Raw genomic sequence first — 23805 nt, 5'->3', positions numbered from 1 at the left:
TTGTTGCATAGTCCTTGAAAATGCAGAAATATCTGTACAGAGTCCACATAATGACCACCAATTGGGTTAACCTTAAAAGGCGGGTTGAACAAATCTGTGAAAGATCAGGCTATCAGTGGCTACTGGTTCTGCTGGCTGTATGCTGCCTCCTGTATCAAAGGCAGTGTGCCTGCAGACACTAGCTGCTGAGGAGTTTGGGTGTTGCACTCATGCCCTCTTTGGGGCATGGCCACTGTGTGAACAGAATGCTGGACTGGATGGATCCTTGGCCTGGATGGATCTGGCACGACTCTTCTTGCACTCTTAATTCCTACTTAGTTATCTCTGGTTCTTCTTCCAGTGAGTTGCAGGCGCAGATGCAATGAGACGTTCAGTAAAGAGATAGAGGACGCAGGCTGCAGTTGTGACGACAAATGTTCAGAACGTGGCACTTGCTGCTGGGATTATTACAGTACCTGTGTTGTACCAAGTAAGTTTCATCTTTCTGTCTATCTTCCTTCTAGACCGAACCACAGTTCGCAAAAGCATAAGGTGGGCGCCCTGTGCAAGAGCAATGGGTAGTATTGGTCAACGGAGCAGAAAGTGGATCCTTGCCTTTTGTAGTGCAAGGCCATGCGTGTCTTGGTTGGCCAAAGGGGCTGAACAGCCTTGACGCTTTCTCATCAGTTGCATCAAATGGATGGGAAAAATGCTTACATGGCGTTTCCAAAGAGAACTGTAGCGTGAAGTTCTCCAGAAGCTATCCTTCTCAGGCAAACAAAATTGCAATTCAGAACCACTGTTGCATTGCAGACCTTCGATGCAGACCGGATCTGGCCCAATGGCTTCCACATGGCATTCTGCAGGAAGACTTAGAGGCTGCAGAATTACAGTCAACACAGCTTTTCTGCAGCGTGTGATCTCCACCTTTGCAATAATGATTGCAAGTACTCATTGACCCAGTTCAGAGAATATTACATTGCCTTAATGTAAGATATGAGCAATCTGCTTAATCACACATACAGCCACTTTCCTCCTCCCATCTTTCTGTTTCTGAATGCAATGTGGAAGTCCTCAGTCAAGTCACAGTTTCACATTTCATTTTCTGGATTGGGTATATAATACAGTATATGAATGGCTTGGGACCAGGATAAAAGTTGCAATTTCAGGAAAACTCTTCAGATGTATATTTTCAGTCATGCTTAATATAGCGATGCCTATGTTTTTCCAGCTCAGAGTTGGACCTGCAGTAAAGTGCGCTGTGATGAGGCACGGATGGCCAACAGTTTGTGTTCTTGCTCTGAAGACTGCTTGCAGAAAAAGGACTGCTGCACGAATTACAACAGTGTTTGCAAAGGTGAAGCTGAAAGCAACTGTTGTCACATATGAATAAGGGAATGGTCTTATGGCCTCTGTGGGACCATATGGTTTTTTTGACGTTTGAGCATCCAGATCTTCCAACCGTGGTACCTGTGGTTCAGGACTCCATCCTCAAAATAGGTTCACCATCATGGAGCACCATGGATAGCTCCTATAAATTTCAGAAGAAAAGCTGCTATGGAGGAGGAGCCCCATCGACAAAGAAGCCCCCAGCCTCCCCCAGATTATGAGGATTAAACTGGAAAAGCCAAGAACTGGCTCTGTGGTTGGTTCCCCCCATTTAATTTTTTTCCTTTTCTACACTTTTTTAGGAGAAATATCCTGGCTGAAAGATGCATGTACCTCTTTTAACACTCCTCAGTGTCCAACAGGGTAAGAATAACTTACTTGGCCAGCTTAGTATGCATGTTAGAAAACAAGTCTCCTTGCAAATTTGTATTGTTTTGCTTTGTACAGAGGCATGCAAAGAAATGCTTCCTTTTTGAAGAAACAGCATTCCAAGCTGGCAGATATTTAGGAGATACAGGCCAGATTACGCAGGTGCTTCTGGCCATTAAATAATTGCGATGCCTTCGCAAGGAAGGGCACTGCCGTTTCCTAGGAGCACTTCCTTTCTTCTGCTTGGTGACTATTCCTGCTCTGCTCCCATAACAACCGGGTGCATTTCAACTCTGGATCCCCCCACCTTTCATGTTTCCCAAATAGTGGGCAAACTGGGAAGTTATCAATTTCTCCTTTCCTTCCACAGGGAAGGGTGGGCAACTCTGGAGAATCTGAGGGCCACTTTCCACCTTTAGATCCCCTTTGCATTGCTTTTCAAGCTAAATTGCTTCTTTTTAAACTTCTGTGGTGGTGGCCATGTCAAATCCCTGGTTGATCTCTGGAACACAGAGATCCTGAGTGTCCTTTCTGTAACAGCTTGCATGGTTCCATGGTATATCCAGGAGCCAAGAGTGATGAAACAAAGCAGGAGACAGCCTCAGGAAAACTCTTAGTGGATGCCATTGAGCTTTGGTATGTGCCAATAGATGAGTTTACTTGGAGGCAGAGACAGTGGCAAAGAAACCATATCTCACTGCCTCTAACCAGTCCTCTGTCTGCCACCCCACAGAGCTCTCTAGGGTCATCTGGAACCTATTACATGCTTGCCCCATGGACATCTTAAAGGCCAGCTGCACTATTCTTGCTAGGCTCTTCCAGGAGAAACCCTCTTGCATCCTCCGGACTTAGGCACAGAGGAATCAGGCAGATATCTAGAGCATGCTCTGATCAATTTTTCCTGGATGAGTTCCAGTCAGTGCAGCTGGAGGATGCTGAGTACGTGCTCGGACAGGTTCATGTGACCTTGTCTGCACTGGATCTTTGGCCCCCCTTGGCCAACAAATCAAACAGGGAGGTAAAAGCCAGGTGGTGGCGATTGGAGGGAGAGGTCTTGTGCCACCTGTTTATATTTAGCTATTAAATATTATATTGGATTTTTTATGGTACTGTTAATGGTTATCTATATTTTGTATAGCATTTTGTGTTTTATGTGCTGTTGTAAACTACCCAGAATTCTTTGGCTAATAGATGATATGGAAATGTAATGAATAACCATATTTGTAATGTTTGAAAGCTCTTCTGGAATTGGTGACATCCTAAATCAGGGGTCCTCAACTTTTTCAATAGGGGACCAGTTGAAAGGCAGTGGCTACACACACGGGTCGGTGAGGTGGGGGTGCCATCGGGCGCGTGCGGCAGTGGCTTGCTCGCTCAGACACCATCTCTGATCGAATGAGCCACCACCTCCCCACATGGCGAGGCAGCAGCGAACGCACATGTAGGGGAGGCAGGTGGCAGCGGTGGCTTGCTCCCTTGGAGACCATCTCTGAGCAAGCAAGCAAGCCACCACCTCCCTGCGCGGGCAGCGAACGGCGACGCGGGCCGGATGGATGGCCATGGTGGGCCAGATCTGTCCCACGGGCCGTAGTTTGAGGACCCATGTCCTAAATGATCAATTGTATTTGCAAGGACAGATGTAATTCCCAGGAACTATGTCAACACTCCATGCCATCTTTTAGAAAATATGCGCTTGCTAGCTTGCTTGCTTGGGAACTCTTGAGGGAACGTGGCTAAGGGGTGTGCAGAGTTGGCTTATGGGCATTTATTATTTATTTATTATTTATTAAAACATTTTTATGCCGCCCCATTCGCCGAAGCGAATGCATGTAAAGTGCAGTTTGTCCTGAAGTCTTACATCAGCTGACAGAACACGATGCACTGATCTCTATGGAACAGTGAAAAATAACCCGTACAGCAAATTTCCCACCTGTCACATTGCACTGATTTAAGGTATCCGAAAGGATCCTTTCCATAAATCTCATGGGATTTTTATAGGCTCTACCCATGAACTTTAGCAGATGGTTATCACTGATGACAGAACCTGTTCATCTGTTCCAGGCCTTGGGCCTGTTTTTCACAGCCAGTATTTTATAAACTTAGAGCAGCTACAAGTTGTCAGGGAAGGCAGGTAAGTGAGTTGTGGCCCAATAAACTTCTGTAGATAGCAGAGTAGTTATTACGATGATTTTATAGCTGAAGCACCTTGATTTGCAACCTCCCCTTGGGTTTTCCTTTCCCCTTGTGCCTCAGGCAGATTGCCTACCTGGTGATATCTATCCTGCTTTGTTTGATACAACTGCCAACAACAAGAGCAAATTAGCATGCATGAAATACATGGGTTTAGAAAAAAAAAAGTAATTATGCCTGACAAAAGCTCTAAAAGCTCCACTCTCCCATCCTTAGATCAGGAATGAGCAATTTGTACAATTTGCCTACAACTCCCAGAATTCCACATAGGCCATACCACAAGCTGCTCACATTGTCTTAGTCTTTGCTGCCACTACTGCATGTGGCAAGATTGCTTGTGAGGACCTTTGGCAGGGATTTCCGACAGTATTGTGGCTCTGAGGTGGGGCCTCCAAAGGGGTTTCGGACAGCAGCATAGGACAAGCAATCCTGCTTGTTCACTCTCTTCACAGGGAACAGAAAAGGGGAGCCTTAGCTCAATGGTAGAGCAGAAACCTGGCAGGCAGGAAGCACCAGGTTTCATCCACAGCATCTCAAGTTTCACAAAAATGGTCAAGGAACGCTCATTTGGAAACAGTGGTGCAGCTAGGATGAATCCTGGGGCCAAAGGCCAAGGCCCAGAGGATCCCAGACAAGCACCCAGAGAGCAGCAGAAGCCAGCGTCATCTTATTTCCACAATTATGACAATGCTATGATTTAAGTGAAGCTTAAAGTGCAACGTTGCTGATGCTCAGTGTATTGCTATTTTAAAATCTGGATTGGCAAACAGTTTGGTGGTTCCTATTCTAAATGATCTATCAGGCAGTTGGGAAAGCGTGGCAGGGCGGTGAGGTGGAGAAGAGAAATGTCAGGTGAGCGCCTCATGACTGAAGTGATTCCCCATGTCACCTGAAGGGTGGGGGAGCCATAAGAGCAGAATGTGCAATGATGGAGTCACGCCACTAGTTGAAAAGTGGAGGCCCTGGAGAGTTGCTGTCAGTCAGAATGGACAATACTGGGTGATCTGGACAAGCCCTTTGCTCTGGCCTGTGGTAGCCGCTTACACATGGAAAGGTGACAGTTCAAAGATTTCTCCACTCCTTCTTATATAGGCTAGCTCATGGCACAACTTCCTTCTGTATGCTAGCTTGAAGTGCTGATGTGGCAGTAACAGGAAGGTGCCTTTCCTTTGATAATTACCGGGCTTCCTTTCAGGTACGTTGGCAACATAAAATAGATTCTATATTTTTTTTAAAAATGGACCCTGTTAAGCTAGATTTTTATAGGAATGGAAAGCAACAATGAGCTGCACCTCCTGGTTCTTCTAACATATTGACCATGTGATGTTTACTGGCAGGTTTGATAGGTCCCCACTTATTCTGTTTTCAATGGATGGCTTTCGAGCGGAATACTTGGAAACATGGAGTGCTTTACTGCCAAATATTGCAAAACTCAGTGAGTAACCTCATTCCTATCAGGTTTAGGATGAAAAATCATTTCCTTTAACCAGTAATCAGGACTGTTGAGATTATTTACAAAAAGCTGTTGCAACAGGTTATTCTTGAAACAATTAGTGGAGTGGAAGAAGAATAGCAGAGCCCTTTATCCTCCTTCCTTTCCTCCAGCCATGCTTTCCCAGTTCAAAGGAGGTGGCTCTGGGGCAGCTGCTGCATCTTTCTGCTCTCACTTGAACTCTGAAGTGGCGTCTGGAACAGAAATGCCACACTGCAAAAGCTGAAAGTCCACCCATTAGGATGGTCCCTTCTAAATCAGCTGCCATCCCCAAAGGCAGGGAGAAACACCAGTTGCACAGAACTTGCATGGGCCAATTTATATGTACAGAGGGCCGAATGAGACATAATTGTTATAATTCAAATAGAAATACAGTCAAGCTTACTGTAGTAAGGAAAGTTGTGATTGGGAGTCCTGTGTGCTTTGCTCAGTCTCTTGTCTGGGCCCCGTTGATGGGCAGCTTCACTGCCCAGCCCTTCTGTCTGACGGATATTCATACCAAACTTGAACTTGAGAGCCCTTCAAATAGCAGATATCTTCAAAACAGAGGACAGATCTCTGGCAGCCCTTCAAACAGAGGACTGTCCTCTAAAAAGGATGACACACAGCCGCACTATGAAAGCATGGCCATTCCTTTTTTCAAGTCCAACTTGAGAATCCAGCTTGACTTTCTGGAGTTGGGACTAGGAATAGCTGCCAAGTTCTCCATTTCTTCCTTCTTTTTGTGCCTAATGTTTCTGCAGTGCCACTAAGAGAGAAAATGACCTGTGGAAAATATTTGCAAGGGACCTCTTTAAAGTGGCATTGCCTGTTTTCATTTTTAGCATATAAGATTGTCATAGCTGTAATTTTATAATCACCAAGCACATTCTGTTGCAGAAAACTGTGGAACACATTCAAAGTACATGAGAGCTGTTTATCCAACCAAAACTTTCACAAACCACTATTCGATAGTTACAGTAAGTAGCTGTTTTGCCATTAATCGACTCTATTATCCTCAGTATGACTATCACCTTTCCTTCTGCTATCTTAGAAAGGCTTTATTTAATGATTCAAAACCTGCGTATCTCACCTTGGTAACAGCAAGCAAAGAAAAACACTATAGGATTCCCTCAAATCTAACATTCATTGTTCAAGAAGTTCAAGCAACAGCAAACCATAACATGATGACCCACCAGCTTCTTCATTCCTTAAAGATCCATCTAAGGAAAGCTGATTTGGTTCATGTTAGAAGAAAGGACAACCATGGGCTGCTTGAGCCTTGCTAGGATTCTATTTTATTTCTAAAATCTGTGAAAGAGGCAGGGAGAACCATTTCTCTTTTCCATCATTATTCCTGGAAGTCTGACTGGTGGCCAGGAGGTTGCAGAGTACCTAGCCTAGGTTTCTTTTCCATTTTTTTAATAATCGTAAAAACAAGAAATTAAAACTCTCAGCACCTCGTAAAGCAATTAAGAAAGGGAAAGTGCCAAACCATCTTCCTAAAATGTCACTGAAATTCACCTCCCCCAGCAAGCAAAACCCATCCCAAGAAGTATTTGCTCAGTACATGTGACACACAATATGTGTTTATGTGTATATTATGGGGCATAATATACACATAAACCACTCCTGTGAAGTGGGCAGAATCCCCCACCTGGGAGAGTGGGGAATCGGGCACTCTACCCCCCAGGACGGCCTGCACCAACACCTCCCCACTGCATGTAAGGGTCAAGCCTACTCTGTTTGATGAAGCACTCCAAGAAGAGAAGGGACAGGATTTGATCCCCGCTCAGATAGGAGTGGGGGGAGGAGGCTGAGGGGGTGGAAGTGTCCAAGCCACAGCACGTGGGCCTAAGTGGGCACGTTTCAGATAGCCCTGAATGCTCCTCAGAGCAGGTATGGTGCAGTGGTGGGAGACCTGGTCCAGGGGCCTGAGAGCTGCGGGATCTGGTGCCCACTTGGGCATGAGACTCACTGGGTGACTTTGGGCCCATTGCTTACTTTCACTGGGTTGCTGTTGTGAGGATAAAATGGCGCTATGGAGGCTGCCTTGGGTTCCTCACAAGATGAAAAAAAGGTGGGCGATAAAGGCAGCATAGTAATTCTGGAATGTTGGGAATGAAAATACCAAAGGAAGAGATGCAGTAGAAGTAAGGACTAGAGGTTACAGAGCCCAGAGTTAGGAGTCATGTGAAGCAGCAGGAACAGTCTAAGCGAGCAACCTGGCACGAGTTTCACTCTCCAGAGATTTCCCCCATCAAGGATCTACCCAAAGAGCAGGTGTGGTCAGCATGACTAACCTGAAGGAAAGCTTCCTTCCCATCAGTCTGGTGTGAACTTCCTTTCCATGGACTACTTCGGTGTTAACGCAGCATGACTTGCACAGCCATTGTTTGCAACCTGACCTGCTTCACAGCCTGACGCAAGACTGGCTCCTTTTTAGTTTTTGGCATCAGTAATGTTAGCTGATTCACGCCATGACTTACTGCTCTTCAGAACGGCTGCACACAAACACCTGGCTCTGAGTAAACACTACACACAATATGCCTGGCTGTAAGGAAGGAGGACTTGACGCAGGCATTTGGGCTTGGCCGTTTCCCTTTTCTGGCCAACGTGGCCCTTCGGAGAGTATGGCTGAAGTGGTGGCCCTGAGGCGTGAGGAGGCAGGGACAGCGGAGGCAGGAGAGGGGAAGGGAGGAGGCAGTGGCAACGGCAGTCTGTAGTGGAGCATGGGCTTTTCATCATATGGGTCTGGAGAGTTTGTGCCAGTGCCGGCAATGCCTACCACAATCTCCTTGTTTGGAGGGGGGGGGGACCCAACTGTATGTCTGTAGCCTTAGGATAACATCCTTTGATCTCAATTCAAGAGGCTTTTCAGACTTCCGTGTACATACCCTTAGCACCTGCAAAATCACACTGAAGACAAGGTAGGGGGGACAAAACTGTGCACTTACAAGTTAGCTGAAAATATCACTAAAACAAGAGGGGTTTGCAGCAAAAAGTCCAGCATGGAGTCCTCCTTTTCAGGGTGCCTGTAAGTCAGTCACACTCCTTGTTCAGCTTACACCATTCCTTTCCCTGCTCCTTGTTTTTCCCACTCACAAGAATAAGACAGCATTCTGTGCTGAACACACAGAATGAGGAAATCTTACTGGTATTCTTTTGCATTCTCCCCCCACACTACTTTTTTGGGGGGGGGTGCTATTGTCAGCTTCCCCAAGGCATTCTGATACTACTTCTGTGTGGATAGTACTCATCTGGCTACCTATGGACTGGCACTCAAAGCTCTGAGTTTTCTGTTGATATATATAATAAAATATAATAAAAGGGAACTAGGAACAGGGATGGGCACAGAAATTCAGGTTTGCTGCCTTAAATTTTCAGCAGCATTAACATCTGCAGTGAAACAACCCAACCCAGCACAGCATTGAACATGACCCAGTAGGTTGTGGGGGTCATGTTTCCTTCCTGTTTTAACTCAGTGCGATGTGGGTGTTTTTTTCTCAGGGTCTGTATGCAGAATCCCACGGCATCATTGACAACAATATGTATGACGTCCATCTGAACAAGAGCTTCTCCCTTTCTGGAAGTGAAAAGTCGAACCCTGTCTGGTGGAGCGGGCAGCCTGTAAGTAGTCTCTGCATGTGCTCCTTGCTCTAGATGCGTCACAAATGGGGTCTCCCTTGTCTCCAGCTGCCCACAGGATCCCTCAAGCAGGAGGCTGCAGGAGTTTGGCCTGTACAAGCTCCCCAGCAACCGGTGCATGCAGGCACGCTGCCTCCGGTAATGGAGTGGCACAAGGCTAGTGCTCATCGATTGCCTCCTCCACCAAGCATTTGTCCACTCCTCTTTTGGAGCCATCCAGACTGGTGGCTCTCACTGCTTCTGGCAGTGAATTGCCTAGTTTGACAATGCACTGTGTGAAGCAGTGCTTCCTTTTATCTGTCCTGAGTATCCCATCCATCAGATTCATGGCATGGCCCAGGTTTCCAGTTTTAGGGGAGAGGGAGACGAATGTTTCCTTCCCCACACTATGCATAATTTTAAACACCTCTGTCATGTCTCCCCTTTCTTGCCTTGATCGTTTTAGTTGCTCTTCTCTGAACTTTTTCCAATTCAATAATGTGTGGCAATTGGAACTGTACACACAATAAATGTGGGTGCACCAAGGATGATTTGCATAAGGGGAGTATGAGCCTGGCTATTAGGCTATTTTCAGTTCCTTTCCTAATTATGCCTAACTTGGAGTTTGCCATTTTCACAGCAGCTACACATTGCATTGACATTTTCATTGAGCTGTCTGTGCCCCCCGCCCCCCCCCCACACAAAAGCCTTTTCTTGATCAGTCTCTGCTAAGTCAGAACCCTCAAATAGTTGAATGAGTCAGTTCTCCAAAGTGTGATAGTCTTCTCTAACTTTCTATGCCATCACCTTATCCCTGCCACACGCACAATTTGACCTGAAGAAAGGACAGTCAATGCCTGCTAGACATGATGGCTGCACATTATTTCCTGTTTCAGAGGCCGTATGGCTCTATGCACCCATTTCCAGTACACACCTGGCATAGTATTATTGTATTCACATCCTACTTTTGGATCTCACAGGCAGCTGGTCTACCACTGTGCGAACAGAGCGCTGGACTGGTTAGGCCTTTGGTTGGATTTATCAAATGTATCATTTATGATACGTTTATTTATGACATAATACATGCCACCCAAATAAATTCAAACCACTCAGATAAAAGCAGAACTCAAAGAATGGCACAACAGCACAAAGTGTCTCAAAGCTCCACACAGTCACAACAGGATTTAAGGCAGTCAGATACCTAACCCCCTCCAGTCCATGTAGGAAAAACGTTCCCAACCGAACTCCAAATAATAGATGGAGCCGACTTAATGAGCCTTTAATGACAGGAATTTCCAACAAAGATGCCACCACTACAGTGGTCCTATTCTTTGTAGTCATTAGCTTGAATTTAGCCTCCAACAAGGCTTCGATTATGGGAAAGCTTATACAGTTCTGTTCCTCAAAAATGAGTATCTTCAAATATACACTTCCTTGCATTCACTCCTTGCAGATTTGGCATACAGCAATGTATCAAGGATTGAAAGCCGGCACTTACTTCTGGCCTGGATCTGATGTAAAAATCAATGGAAGTTTCCCTAATATATACAAGTTGTACAACAAGTAAGTTGAAAATGCCTTTGCAAACGAGTGCATGCTAGATTACATAATTTTATACAGATGTCTAAATTTTTAGGAACAGTGTACCTGACGTACAGACATTGTACAAACGTATTTATGACAGTTGTATATAATGCATTTCTGTAAAGCTGCCACTGAACTAGAGTTTTATTCATTTTATAATTGCTGGGCCACTGCTTGCCACATCTCTGGCAGGCTGCCACATTCTGGCCCTAAATAATCTATATGGCCTTTAATGCAGGAGTGTGCCACCTCTGTGACCACAAGGGCCATGTGCAATGCTTGATGGTGGCTTGCGGGGCTGCACAAACGGATGCATATTAAAGTGCAATGGATTTATGGATTCACAGTTTACTGAAATATGGCCTAGGCTGGGAAATATACTGAAGCAGTAACTGCAAACATCACAGTGCAATAGGGATGGGGCAAACTGTTAACCCCCTCCACCCCGATAAGCATCTATTTCACATGCAGAAATCTCCCTCAGTCCGTGCATTTGGTATAAGCCTATCAGCTCAAAAATGCCATGTCATGCTTGGTATTAAAATATTATATTCTGCTTTTTCTTTTTAAATTACACATCTTTATTGAAAAGGAAAAGATGCATACAATTTTACCAGAAGGAATAAATAACTGAAATATTGTAGGAAAGATACAGGTTCACTATGTCATCATGGTGAGAGTACACCGAAGGAAGAGGCTCTGCAAATAGATGCACAGAGAGGTCAAATCAATGGACCAACAGTATGGAGATGTTACTCAAGAACAAGATGCAAGCACAATTGCTGGATGCTTAAATGACCTACCCCCCCCCCCCCCCAGTGTGGCCCCTCCAGCATAGCTGAGTAGAGAATATGGGTGGGCTTTTGTCCTGTCTAAGCTTGCCTACAGTTGCTCCTTTACTTAATGTAAATGGGTCATGTGGCATACACCCTCATATAGGTATATATACAATGCTAGAGGGTTGCAAAATTTCAGGCAGAAAATACCAAAAAAGGGCTGTTGCTATAAACTATACAAAATGTACCAACTGCATTTCTGTTTACCAGATTTACAAGTAGCAAAAACCTTTTCTTCAAATAAATATATTGTACACAAACCTACATATTACAGGCCGTATGCAAGAAATATAGTGCATAACTATAGGGCACCAAGTCTCTCTTCAGCAATCAGTGAAATGTGATCTATGCAGCAGGTCTTTGAAGAAGGTTTCTAGACAGCTTCTCAGCAGTGCTAGCCATGGTGTGGCAGGGTGTGTTGTTACAAACACTGCAGCAACAGTCTCTATTGGTATGGTCAATGATGTCAGATGTAGTGACAAGCTGTACCAAACATTTAGACATGATGGAAACTCCCGAATGTAAGCCATTTGACATCCATTCCTTTTCTGAAGAACAAGACTATAATTTGCAGCAGATATCAGTGAAATGTGTTTCTCCTTATTAACATACTCTGCTCCACAAACAAAATGTAAACACAACTTATAAAGGCAATAAAGAATCAGCTTTTCCACTGTAAACTAAACTATTACAAAAAGTACTTCTGCTATTCTCTATTGCCTGAGAGCACAGAAAGTACTTTAATTTATCTACTTGTCAAAAAAGTTCCAGTGAAATGATACTTCTTTTTCTGAAGTAATAGCCAAGTAACACATCAACCTCTTGTAATTCATGACTGCTTATATTACATATCTGGTTGTTCCAATGAAAATGTTCTCTGATAGAAAGAGAGAACATGAGAGGAAGATCAGCTGCATCACACTTAGAAGTATTTAAAGAACAGTACAGTTTTTCAGAACAGATGATAACTGGTTGCAACAATAAAATAAAGTATCTCATTAAGAGAAAAGAGGGCTTCCATTTGATATTGAAATTGAGATACACTCATTGATTTCAAGTCCAAAGATAATTGGACTTGATGTAAGATAATTATTTATATGAAAGTGTTTTCAAAACACCAGCCAGATTCACCTTATCGTTCAGACCCAAAGGACACAGAGATCTCAGTTTATGGATTGAAAATACTTTTGGCCAGTGATGGGACTTACAGATCTCTCCTATGCATGTTTGCTTAGAAGTAAATCATTACAATCAATGGGCCTCTCAGGCAGATGTGCATCAGATTGTAGCCTTAATTTACCTGCATGATAAGTAAATCTCTGGAGAATGAGATACCTCTCAGGAAAACATTTAAGCAAGCTGCCACGAAATGATCTGCATAATGCTGGCTGTTACAGAGGTGAATTTGCTTGTTAATTTATCCATGAAAGCCAGGGACCATGTCTATGCCATTGTTTTATTACAGGACAATGCACATTCAGTGTTTAAATATATTTTTCTTCCTTGTAGATCAATTACATATGAAAAAAGAGTTACAGAATTGTTGCAGTGGCTAGAGCTTCCCAAATCTGAAAGGTAATAGCCAAAGAAGCTTAAAATATCAGACTCCAAGCACTTCTTATGTCTTGTGGATGTCTGCGTGTACATTAAATGTTAAGAAGCGTGCTTTTCTCGGTTTTCTGCCCATTATTCTATCTCCTTTATCTCTAAACCTGGTCTTCTCATTTTCCTGCCTTCCTTTAATAACATACTTGTTCCCTTTACTGCATTGCTTCACTGCTTTTGTTCCCGGCCTTTCCATGTTGAATCTTTGATCTTCCTTTCCTTTTGATCAGTTCTTCCTTTGCATTTCAAGCATAATCCTTTGTGTTTCAGACATATTCCAGACCTGTGTGCCTACAGATTTGTTGGCCTACGGTTCTTGTTATTCCTCACTAGGACTAATGGGAGTTGTAGGCCATCTGGAAGGTTAGAAATTGCAGAAGGTCTTTAGAGAAATTCAGGACAGCTGCTGGGTGGCAGGCCTCTGTAGCGCATGGAGCAGTATTAGTACATGCTGCATGGTGTTGCTTGGTCTTCACATCACTCTGCAGGAAAAGGGAAATGCACGACAGCAGGCATTGCATGTGACCCTCTCCTACCCTGACACTCTCCTAATGTGTTCAGCTCCAGTTCCCATGGTCCCCAGTCAACATGGGAATAATGGTAGTTATAATATAAATGAATGGCATCTGGCTGGGGAAGGCAGCATTACTTCTTATGGAGAGGAGCCATGGCTATAATTTTCTTCAGTGTCTCCATGCTTGAGCCCTCCAATTACTCTCTTTGAAAAACTCTGCTTTGAGTTCTGCCAACGTTGCTTCTTGAACAATTACTCCAGCTTTTCCTTTTCTAACCTCCCCTAAGCTGTACACCATAGAGAATGACTGAGGCCAGTCCATCCAATCCATTGCCATTTTTATTCTCTGAGATGGGTGGGTGCTTGAGATTTTCTACCTCAAGTGTCAAAATAACATGCTTGGCCTTGGGGATTGTACCCTTTGACTCTGTGTGTGCGTACGTGTGTTTGTGTGCCCAACTGATGTTCCATCTCAGGCCACAAAATATCTTACTCCAGCCCTATTACCACATGGGGAGTAAGGGTTTGTTTGTTACACAAGAAAGCACAATTTTGGGGCATTTTAGCTACTTGCCTCCCCCTGGATCCTCCCACATACTGCACTCCTGTTATCACTGCACTGTAAAAATGGCAAAAATATTGGTGGTTTGCTACCAAATTTTGCTGGCAAACTGCTGCAGAACCTTATAAAAAGACATTGGGCTTGTTTTCAAGCTGAATGTATACTTTTAAAGGCTAGTGGCTAGTGCCATTGAATTCTGGTACTTTGCTGCTGGAATTCAATGGCAAGCAGCTGTGTTTTTGCTATCGCAAATTTTGAGAAATTTGTGAAATATTGCAAATTTCAAGGCAGCAACAAAACCACGAAGAGGACAGGGGATTGCATGTGGCCCCAAGCAATGTGTTCCCCACCCGTTTTGCATGAAGAGGAGGGGAGTGGAACATTGCCCCACTCCCCTTCAACTTGCCATGCTGTCAGGGCTTTTTCTCCTCCCTGCCTGATTTCCAGACAGAGAAAACACTGTGAGAAGCAGCAGAGCCCCACAAGGAAAACTGGGTGGGAGGCAGCAGACCTGTGCACTGCTCTATCTTACTTCGTCTCCCCTTAATTTGAGTGTGACCTAGCAGCTCTTGTAGAAGGCCTGGATGCCGAGTGGCACCAAGACTTTCCAATGCAATTGGCCACAGTGTGCTGTTGCACTGGTTGTAGTACATGCCTTCTAAATGGGTTTGGCACTGTTTTCTGGAGAGGTGGAGACATTGGTAGGGCAGGGTCAGGACAAAATGAGGAAGAGCTTTGCCATAATACAACTGCTAAAAGCCTGAAACTGTGAGATCAGCTTTAGGCTTAAGATGGGATTCCCTGTCCTGAAAGACCTGTTCTTTGGGGTGTACCTTAAACACGCTAATTTCTGTCTTCCTGAAAGTTCTTTCTGTATTGTACTGCCCTAGCCTCACTCAACCCTTTTGTTTTATTCTCACATGACTTTAGCAAACTGTCTGTGTGATCCCCAACCCCTCCTCCAAACTGTGATAGGTTGTAAAAGTATCTTGTACAGACACCATCTGTGTGGTCCCTTTGGGGGCTGCCTGTATGCTGCATTTATTTCCTGTATGTCCGAATACACATTTTTTCCCTAGTGTGTACCCCCAACAGACTCTCAGGTGGTGTTTTTATTCACTCCTGTCAGCAGTAACTTTAGCCTGGATCCAATGCTAGTTGGTTGCTCTTAGACACATTGAAAGGAATGGGACTTAAGTTAGTCTATCATTCGGCAGAACCATTTAGGAAAAAATTTTGTTGCTAGTCAGGCTTGGGAAAATCAGTGGCATGAGAGCTAATGGGATGGGCCACCATCTGTGGCTACTGGGCTATGTTTGGATTGGAAAGCTACAGTTTGTGTAGTGTTGAGATCAAGACTGGAGATATGAATAATCAGATGTAGACAGAAAGAGGGCTGACTAATGTGCTGGCCATGCTGGGAGCTGTAGGCCCCTTTTCCTGTCAAAATAGGGGTAGGATTGCATGCTTAAGCTCTGATTCCCTGAGAATATTAAGATGCATTGAACTCAGTGAGGCTTACTTTTGGATAGACTGTCTTGAGGATAGGCTTTTGCATTTGGAAGTATTTATGCAGATGGAGAAATACAAATGTCATATGAAGATTATGGGTAAATAGCCTCCGCATTATATGGGAATTAGGGAGTTCTAAAAGATAGGGAGGTCTCCATCAACAAGATAAATACATGTCCCTTAGCATGGATCGGACTTTGAGACATTCAGCTTGTATAACATTAAGTAAAATGGACTATAAATATCGCATGTTTTTTAATAATGAACATATTGGCAGCTTTGTTTGAGCAAAGGCTGGCTGAGATCCCTTTTCAACAGTCTCAATGCTCTTCCCTCTTAAACCCTAGGCCAGATTTCTATACATTGTACATTGAGGAACCTGACTCTTCTGGACACTCATATGGACCGCTTAGCGGAGGGGTAAGCTACGTCTTCCTTTTCAAAAATGTCTTCAGCTAAGTTCCAGTAGGTGCTCCCACTCAGATAGTGTATTCACTGATGGCAAAGAGGATAATGCTTCCTGGCAAAAGAGAAGCAGAGCTGAATCTCATTTTCCCAGTAATAAAACAATATCTGTGTTTGCCTGACTGGGAAAGGAAAAGAAGCCTCAGTGCAGGCCCCTCCCCCATCTAAACATGCATAAAATTGCACCCTTATGGCATGTTTTATTTCATTGCCTCGTGATCAGCTTAGTTGTGGTCTTGTATGCAACAAGTATGAAAAAATGCTGGTGACCTCTTTGTCCTTCTGTGCAGACAATTAAGGCCTTACAATTGGCAGATCAGACCCTGGGAATGTTAATGGAAGGCCTTAAACAAAGAAACCTGCACAAGTGTGTCAATCTTATACTCCTGGCTGATCACGGTATGACTGTTTCGCTCTTTTCTATCTCAGTAAAAACTTGCCGATTTAGCCATTTCAATATTTGTTAAACTCTTTAATATTCTCTTCTCTCTTCTTTAGGCATGGATAAAACATTCTGCGACAAGATAGAATTCATGGCAGATTATCTTGATAACATTAATTTTTATATGTATGAAGGTCCGGCGCCACGAATCCGATCAGGAAAAGTTCCATTAGACTTCTTTACATGTGAGAAGAACCATAGATACATAGACTCATAAGAACCGGGGGGCACTGGACGCTTCAGCCTAACCCTAGTCTGACTCTCTGCCTAGTGTGGGAAATGCAGGGCTACAGCACCCACAATGCCTCTCTCCAGACTGCCACAGCCCAGCAATCTCCATGGTGGAATTGCTTTTATCATTCAGTTTCTTTTCATCATAAACCAAAACCTCTCCTCCGTTTGCCTAAGGCCATCAGATATTGTCTTGCCTCTGGGAAAGCAGAGTACAAGTCTTTGCCTTTTCTATGTGACAGCTCTTTGGGCTGGTCTTGTTTTGACTTCCCTTGCAGGATTTGTTCCCTTGCTGAGGAAGGGAAAGCCTTAGGGGGTGGCCCTCTACTCTGGTACCTGAAATGCTGCCACACCTTGTTGGATACATTACCTGAAGTAACAAGTGGGCTCAGTGGGACGTGAGACTTTGGGGAGCAGGGCAGAATGTTTTAGCCCCTTGGTTGTCTCAAGTTCCATCTCTGAGTGACATGATCTTGAGTCCAGCACCAGAAAGCTCCTTCATCTTCCAACGTTCCACAGTCCATGGAGCCAGTGATGCCCTCAGCATTGATCTCATTCTGTGAGAAGGGATGGAGTCTGATCAGGGATTTCTTGGTTGAAACTTAAAAGGCTTCAATCTGACCTCAGACCTTGTTGGAGCAAGTTCCTTACCAAGAGCTTCTTTCAGTCAAGAACTGATGTTCTTTAGTCAAGAACAAGAACCAGAGATCCTAGCACTTCTGGCAATTCTCTGGTTGCTGGAATAATTCGCAATGTTGGGGCACTGATCTTTGCTTCTTGATCATCCTGACTCAGCAGACCCCTCTCCCTCTATCAGGATTCAAGTTCCCATTGGTAGACTAACTCCTGACAACAGTACAATTTATCTCATCTTCCATATTCTGTCTTGCTTTCATATATTTGTCTTGTCTTCAAACACATGCTGCAAACATTTCATGAGCTTCAAACTTGGAGTTAAGTTGGAACTTAAACTTGGAGTCAAGCTTTATACACAAGACCAAACCTCTTACTGTGCAATCATATGCATGTCTCCTTGGAAGTAAGCCCTCAATATGGCTCACTCCCTGGAAAGCAGGTATTCGATTGCATCCTAGTAATATTTTCTGGAGTCAAGTGGGATATACATTTTACACAAATGCTTGTGCCTAATTGTCTTGTCCTGTTTGGGATAATTGTGATGTTTTCTACTGAAGCGATAATGTTATAATCATGAAAAGAACATATGAATGACACATATATTTTATGTTATTGCATGAAAGAGTCTCTGAGATAGAGACTTTATGGCATTTTACTGCTTTAGTTAAGTGTTAAATGGTAAGATGCGATCATAATAGCATTGTGCAGTCTAGTAGGAGTCAAAGTAAATGGGATGCCAGGAATGAGGTCACATGGTATATTAAATATAATTGATTTTTATTTTCTTCCAAACAGTTGACTCAGAAGGAATTGTCAAAAATCTTACAGTGAGTAAACAATGCTATCACTTTCTCCCTTTAGCAAAACTCAAAGTATGTAAGTGAAAAGCGTATCTTTGAGATTCTGTTGGAATTAAGGAAATTTACTTCATGGCTATTCCCTCACTCTTCCCCTTTAGTACCTTATGCTTTGTTGAACCACATGCATGGGTCACTAATCTATTGGTATTAGTAGTATTGTTACTACTGCTATTACTATTATTAGATGCATACCTTGCCTTTTTCCTTACAAGAACGCATGGTAGCTTGCATCACTTTCTTCCTCCTGCTTTCAGTCTTATCCCCTACCTATGACGCAGGCTGGGCTGAGAGTCCAGGAATGACCCAAAGACACCAAGTTGGATCCATGGCTGAGCAACTCAGATCTCGTGAGACAGAGATCCACACTTGTAACCAGTACACCACACTGGTTTTATGCCTTCTTGTCTCAGGATGGGTGATGGATACTCTTGCCTATATGGCTGGAAGTGATCTTAGGGAAGCCTTGAATCAATTTTGCTGAATTAAGTAATCTGCTTTATGGAAGAACCAGCATATGTGGTGCTACCTCCCACAAGCTGGTGCTCCTAGATGTTATGGTCTTCAACTCCCACCAGCCACAGTTGGCAGGGCCAATGCTTAGGAATCCAGAGAATTGTAATGAAAATATCTGGTGGTTGGGGAAAGCAAGTGCAGTCAATACTCTGACCACAGAAAAGGACATTCAGATCCCTGCTAAGTTTTGCCAGTGGTGATCTCAAAGCCTGAGCTGTCTCACATAGCTGTTGTATGGACACAGTATGGAAACACCAAGTTGGTCATCATAAGCCTTTAAAAGATGAACTGGTCACAAATGTGATAGATGGAGAGATCCAGCCAAATGTTCACATAAGCTCTTCTTAATGAAACATTTAAACTATTTATTGTTTAACTGCTTCAACAGTTTTTTAAAAATCGGATTCTCTGCATCTTTGATAACATTCTCTATAAAGGCTGGGCAACTTGTGTCCCTCCAGCTGTTTTGGAGGACTAGGCTATTAGTGGCTGTAGTATTGCTGGCTGTGTTCTGCTTCCTTTATCAGTGGTGGCAATTGCTGAGGAACTCAGGCAGGTGGAGGTCTTGCACCCATCCCGCTTGAGTGATCCCGCGGGCAGTTGGTTTGCTGCCATGTGTATGGAGTACTGCACTAGATGGACCTTTGGTCTGATCCAGCATGACTTTTCTTACGTTCTTAAGACTCAAACCTCAATCTCTGATGCCACAAATATCTTACAGAGGCCCACATGGCATGTTTACATCCATCACTATATTTGTACTCTGCACTTTGTATAAATCTTACAAGTTTGCTTTGCCATTTTCAGTGCCGCAAGCCGCAACAACACTTCAAAGCCTACATGACTCGGAACTTACCGAAGCGTTTGCATTATGCTAACAACATTCGTATTGACAAAGTTAATCTCATGGTGGATCGGCAATGGTTGGCTGTAAAAGCTAGGTAGAGTGTTGGCACAGATTTTCAGATACTGTTGAAATGTGTATGGTTTGATTATGCATTAATTTATTAGGTCACTTTATGTCCCATATAGCTCAAATATTCTTCACAGCTTAAAAAGAATGGGAATTCCCCATGGAGGAAGTTTAGACCCACTGAAATAAATTGGATCTATATTAGCCAAGTCAAGTTACTTAGTATGAGTAAATCTGGAAATAATCTATATTCTTCAGATTTCTATTTGTTTTTAGTAAATCTGCATCAGTGGATTTTCACCAGTAGTGTTCATTTAGAACATGCTTCCCCAGCTGGGTGGCTTTCAGAGACAATTGGACTGCAATTCCCAGAATTCCCATTCAGGAGGGCCATTGACTGGGAATTCTGGATGTTGCATTCCAAACATGTCTGGAAGGCACAAGAATGGGAAAGGCTATTTAGAACACACACAACTTCGGACAATTAAAACATTGCCTAGCAGAAACATTGTGTGTGCATAAGTGTGTCTTTGTGTGAATGTAAGTGTGCATATTTTCCTCTCTAGAATCTTAGACGTTAGTGTAATCCTGGCCTACTTCATTACTAATATTAGGAATTTGCTTTTTAAAAGACCCAGTGACTGGGTTTACCCAGCCATCCATCACAGGTAACGAGTCATGTGGGGTTGCCATGTTATGCAAACCCAGACCATGCAAACCCAGACCACTGTCAGGGTGTCTTGTCTGTGGACAAAAAAGATTCTGATAAGCCATGGCTTGAAATAGGGTTGTTGGAGCCATGACGAATTGTCATGTCATCTAAATATAGATGACCAGGCTCATTGTGGGTCTAGGAAACTGGTGAGCCAGCCACTCTGCAAGCGCAGCGGCAACCCTTGTGGCTCTTGCTAAACTTGTTTGTGCACTTGCTCTTGGGCCACTGCTTGTGATAGTGGCACTTTGGGATGACTGTCCCTGGTTTGGTCTCTCCCTTGCAGGCCAGAATCCATTTTGTGCTTGCCACAGATTACCGCCCCCCCCCCCACACACACACACTTTTTTCCGGGGATTCCTTTAACTTCTTGCAATCCCTAAAGTGACCGCCACTGACAATCTCTCCAAAGTATCCAAGCAGTGCCCAAAATTTGCATTATTGTCATAATCCTTTTTATTTAACAAATATGTACCTGTCAGTCTCTCATTCCTGAATAGCCCTGTCACAAACTCTGGTTTAAAGGGAAGCCTGGATTTTGACATCTCTCTGCTTTTGTAAATGTGAGGATTATACCTTTCATCTTTCTGTCACCTGTAGTCTCAAGATAAGGCATAAAAGTGTGAGAATATTGAGAAGAGTCAGGTCAAACTGAGGGTGGTGGTGGGTGGGAGCACAAACCCCAAACTGGGAGGATCTCATTGCAAAGGGAGTGCTCTAATGTCAACCAAAGTTCACTGGTGACTTTGCTTTCCCTGGACAGCTTGCCTTTTGACAGCTGTCAAGAGAGCGTAGCAGAAGAAGTAAACCTATTTGTAGTCTTGTTTCATCAATGTTCCTGGATCATGGCTCCTGAATCATAGAATTGGAAGGGGCCTGTAAGGTCATCAAGTCAACAGTCTGGAACGAACATGCAGTGGGAGGGAGGGAGCTTCAAGGGGACCAGAGCAGGATAGGAGGAGGGAGTTGCAATAGGGAGCAGGCAAGGCAAGGGTTAGGGTGGGATCAATGGGGGGGGAGGTTGCAACTCTCCCCCCCACAACACACCACCACTCCCCCTCTTTTGTTAAAGTTGGCCCTTGACACTTGAGAAGAGACTTGAGGCTTGACTCAAATAAAAATTGCAATAACTTGAGATTTGACTGGGAACTGACAATAAAGACTTGAGACCTGACTTGGAGGAAAGGACTTGAACACATCACTGTGTCTTTTTTGTCATTCTTGTAAGGAAAAATTCCAAACTGTCGAAAGCATTTGCTGTTTTGAAACAAAGAAGAAAAGTTCAATATGGGGGTTACTCATCTAATCTCCAAACAGTGATCTCAGAAAGTTGGATAGATCAAGATAAAAAAATAAAATTCCAAAAACCCCCATGGTTACATGTGACTATAATCATTCTTCCATCTGTGTGCTTTAAACACATTGCAGCTGTGAGTGAGATTAGATTGCCAGGCAATTCCATTTATTGTTTGTCACATTATTATGAAATATCTTTGTCTCAAGGACTAAACATGTCTTTTGGGAAAAGCACTCAGTTCTAAAATATACAAATGAACAGCTTAGTCATTTTTAAAGGATGTGTTTCAAGAAAGGTAAAGGTGCAGCCCTATTCATGTAGAGATAAGGTTAAGGGCCTGCAACTGGCACCCCGAATGGAGTTCACACTAAAGTGTGGTATTATCTAGAGAGGGTGGAAGGAAGTGCTTGTGTATTTTCTCAGTTCTGCTGTATTGCATTGCCACCTAGTGGTTATATGATGTAACATATAGAAGGCAGCACAACAACCCACATTTTAACAATGACAGTAGCAACTTATGCTTCCAGGACAGCCCACACTCTACCCATGCTCAACCCTTGGGTTATGGTTCTGCCTGAACCCAGTCATTGATTGCAAACGTAAACTCTCTGTGGACTCAGCCTTAATTTGGAGAATTATTGGCAGAGTGTTAGCATGTTAATTTAATCTATGTCTCCTTTTTCTGATTTTAGGCCTGCAAATACAAGATATTGTGGCGGTGGTAACCATGGATATGACAATGAATTCAAAAGTATGGAGGTAATTTTTTAAACTAAAGTTGCCTCCTCTATCAACTTTAATAAGATGGTGTCAGATTTTTATGCAATAGCTACCCCCTGTGCTCAACCCCTTAATCTACAGCCTAAGGAATACCATTGGATTTGTATGTAAGTCAGATCACATGAATAAGCCAAATGTTTGCCTTGGTATATGCATGTATTTGCACATTTGTCTTAGTATATACATATATTTTGCATAAAAACACGTAAGGAACACCTCCATGTTCACTAAAACACAATACAGCATTGTAATAATGATAGTGATACAGTAATAATAAAATAACAGGAAGGCATCTCACCTTTTTCTGCTTACATTATTATTTCCACTTTAGTTCCATCAGGATTGTTTTCTTTTTCTTCATTGCATCACTTGCACTTGCATCTGAATCAGATTTGCACTTTGGAGGCATGATTACAAGGGCAAATACATAAGAAAAACCAAAGGGAAATTATGTGCCCTACATGTGCCCTGAAACTCATTGGTTTGGGCAAACACCATGGAACAAAAAGCCATGAACACCATATCTCTATGAGGCCACTGAGAGACTTGTTGCCAAACACATCACAGGTAGTTCCCTAGAGATAACTGTGAGTAACTCTAAGAAAAACCGTGAATATTTCCAAGTGGCCACAGATGACATGTCGCCAAATGTGTCACAGAGATAGTCACAGTTTTTCTCTAGAGATATGCATGTAGGCTTTACGGCGGAACACATGTTCATAAATACAGATTGTTCGTAACTTGGACATTTATAATCTGGGAACTACCTGTGTATAAAAGTTTGGCACCCAGTACTGGCTGACATTCTCTTCTATAGCTTTCTTTGCCTCAGACCTTTCCGGGAAGTTTCAGATAGGGCTGTCATGCAAGTCCAGCTGATTCCATTGCTCAAATGAGGCCCACAGTTCCTGCAACAGACATGTAGTGCTTCCTATTCGAAGTCTCAAAATGAACAGCAATGCTAATTTCTGGCTTAGGACCACTCCCTTAGGTGAGTTTTGCTCACCTGCCTCACTCTGCATGTAAGCATTTCCATTCATTTCCAGTTACTCCTAGAAGCATTAAATCTCCACTGTGGAAGGAATGGGTCTCACATGCAGAGTAGAATCAACTTGAGCACAGCACTCTGTTGGTTATTGCCCTCTGGTGTATCTCCCCTGACCCCTGTTCCTGGAGCATCTTTTTAGGAGAGCTGAGAAGATCTCTTTGGAGGGGATGGTAAGCTGGGTGCCTTGGACAGGAGCTTCAGCTTAAGGACAGAGCACATGGTTCACACATGGAGGCCCCTGACTCAGCCTTGGTCAGCCTCCCTGGACTA

At 43.5% G+C, this 23805-nt stretch overlaps 1 protein-coding gene and 1 long non-coding RNA gene across 2 annotated transcripts in view; one reads left to right on the top strand and one right to left on the bottom strand.

Annotated features, from left to right (window-relative positions):
* The window catches only part of LOC123020578 (venom phosphodiesterase-like), a 56821-nt gene that overhangs the window by 13669 nt on the left and 19347 nt on the right, over nucleotides 1-23805 (top strand). Inside the window, exons 3-16 of the mRNA XM_044424488.1 lie at nucleotides 341-469; nucleotides 1211-1336; nucleotides 1671-1731; nucleotides 5265-5362; nucleotides 6299-6378; nucleotides 8909-9028; nucleotides 10479-10588; nucleotides 12955-13020; nucleotides 15986-16058; nucleotides 16394-16502; nucleotides 16602-16730; nucleotides 18208-18239; nucleotides 19593-19726; nucleotides 22400-22466. Coding sequence (XP_044280423.1) covers nucleotides 341-469; nucleotides 1211-1336; nucleotides 1671-1731; nucleotides 5265-5362; nucleotides 6299-6378; nucleotides 8909-9028; nucleotides 10479-10588; nucleotides 12955-13020; nucleotides 15986-16058; nucleotides 16394-16502; nucleotides 16602-16730; nucleotides 18208-18239; nucleotides 19593-19726; nucleotides 22400-22466 — 1334 coding nt within the window. The remainder of the gene's footprint in view (nucleotides 1-340; nucleotides 470-1210; nucleotides 1337-1670; nucleotides 1732-5264; nucleotides 5363-6298; nucleotides 6379-8908; nucleotides 9029-10478; nucleotides 10589-12954; nucleotides 13021-15985; nucleotides 16059-16393; nucleotides 16503-16601; nucleotides 16731-18207; nucleotides 18240-19592; nucleotides 19727-22399; nucleotides 22467-23805) is intronic.
* On the bottom strand, nucleotides 13469-23010 carry LOC123020584. The gene is made up of 3 exons (XR_006414143.1): nucleotides 22786-23010; nucleotides 17147-17333; nucleotides 13469-13532 (listed from the first exon to the last, which is right to left on the bottom strand). It is a non-coding gene; the product is annotated as an uncharacterized LOC123020584 (long non-coding RNA).

Source organism: Varanus komodoensis, unplaced genomic scaffold, assembly GCF_004798865.1.
Source record: "Varanus komodoensis strain SLA01 unplaced genomic scaffold, ASM479886v1 scaffold1, whole genome shotgun sequence".
Taxonomy (NCBI): Eukaryota; Metazoa; Chordata; class Lepidosauria; order Squamata; family Varanidae; genus Varanus; species Varanus komodoensis.
Note: the sequence above shows the minus strand (reverse complement) of the source record. Positions and strands in the feature narration are given on the sequence as shown.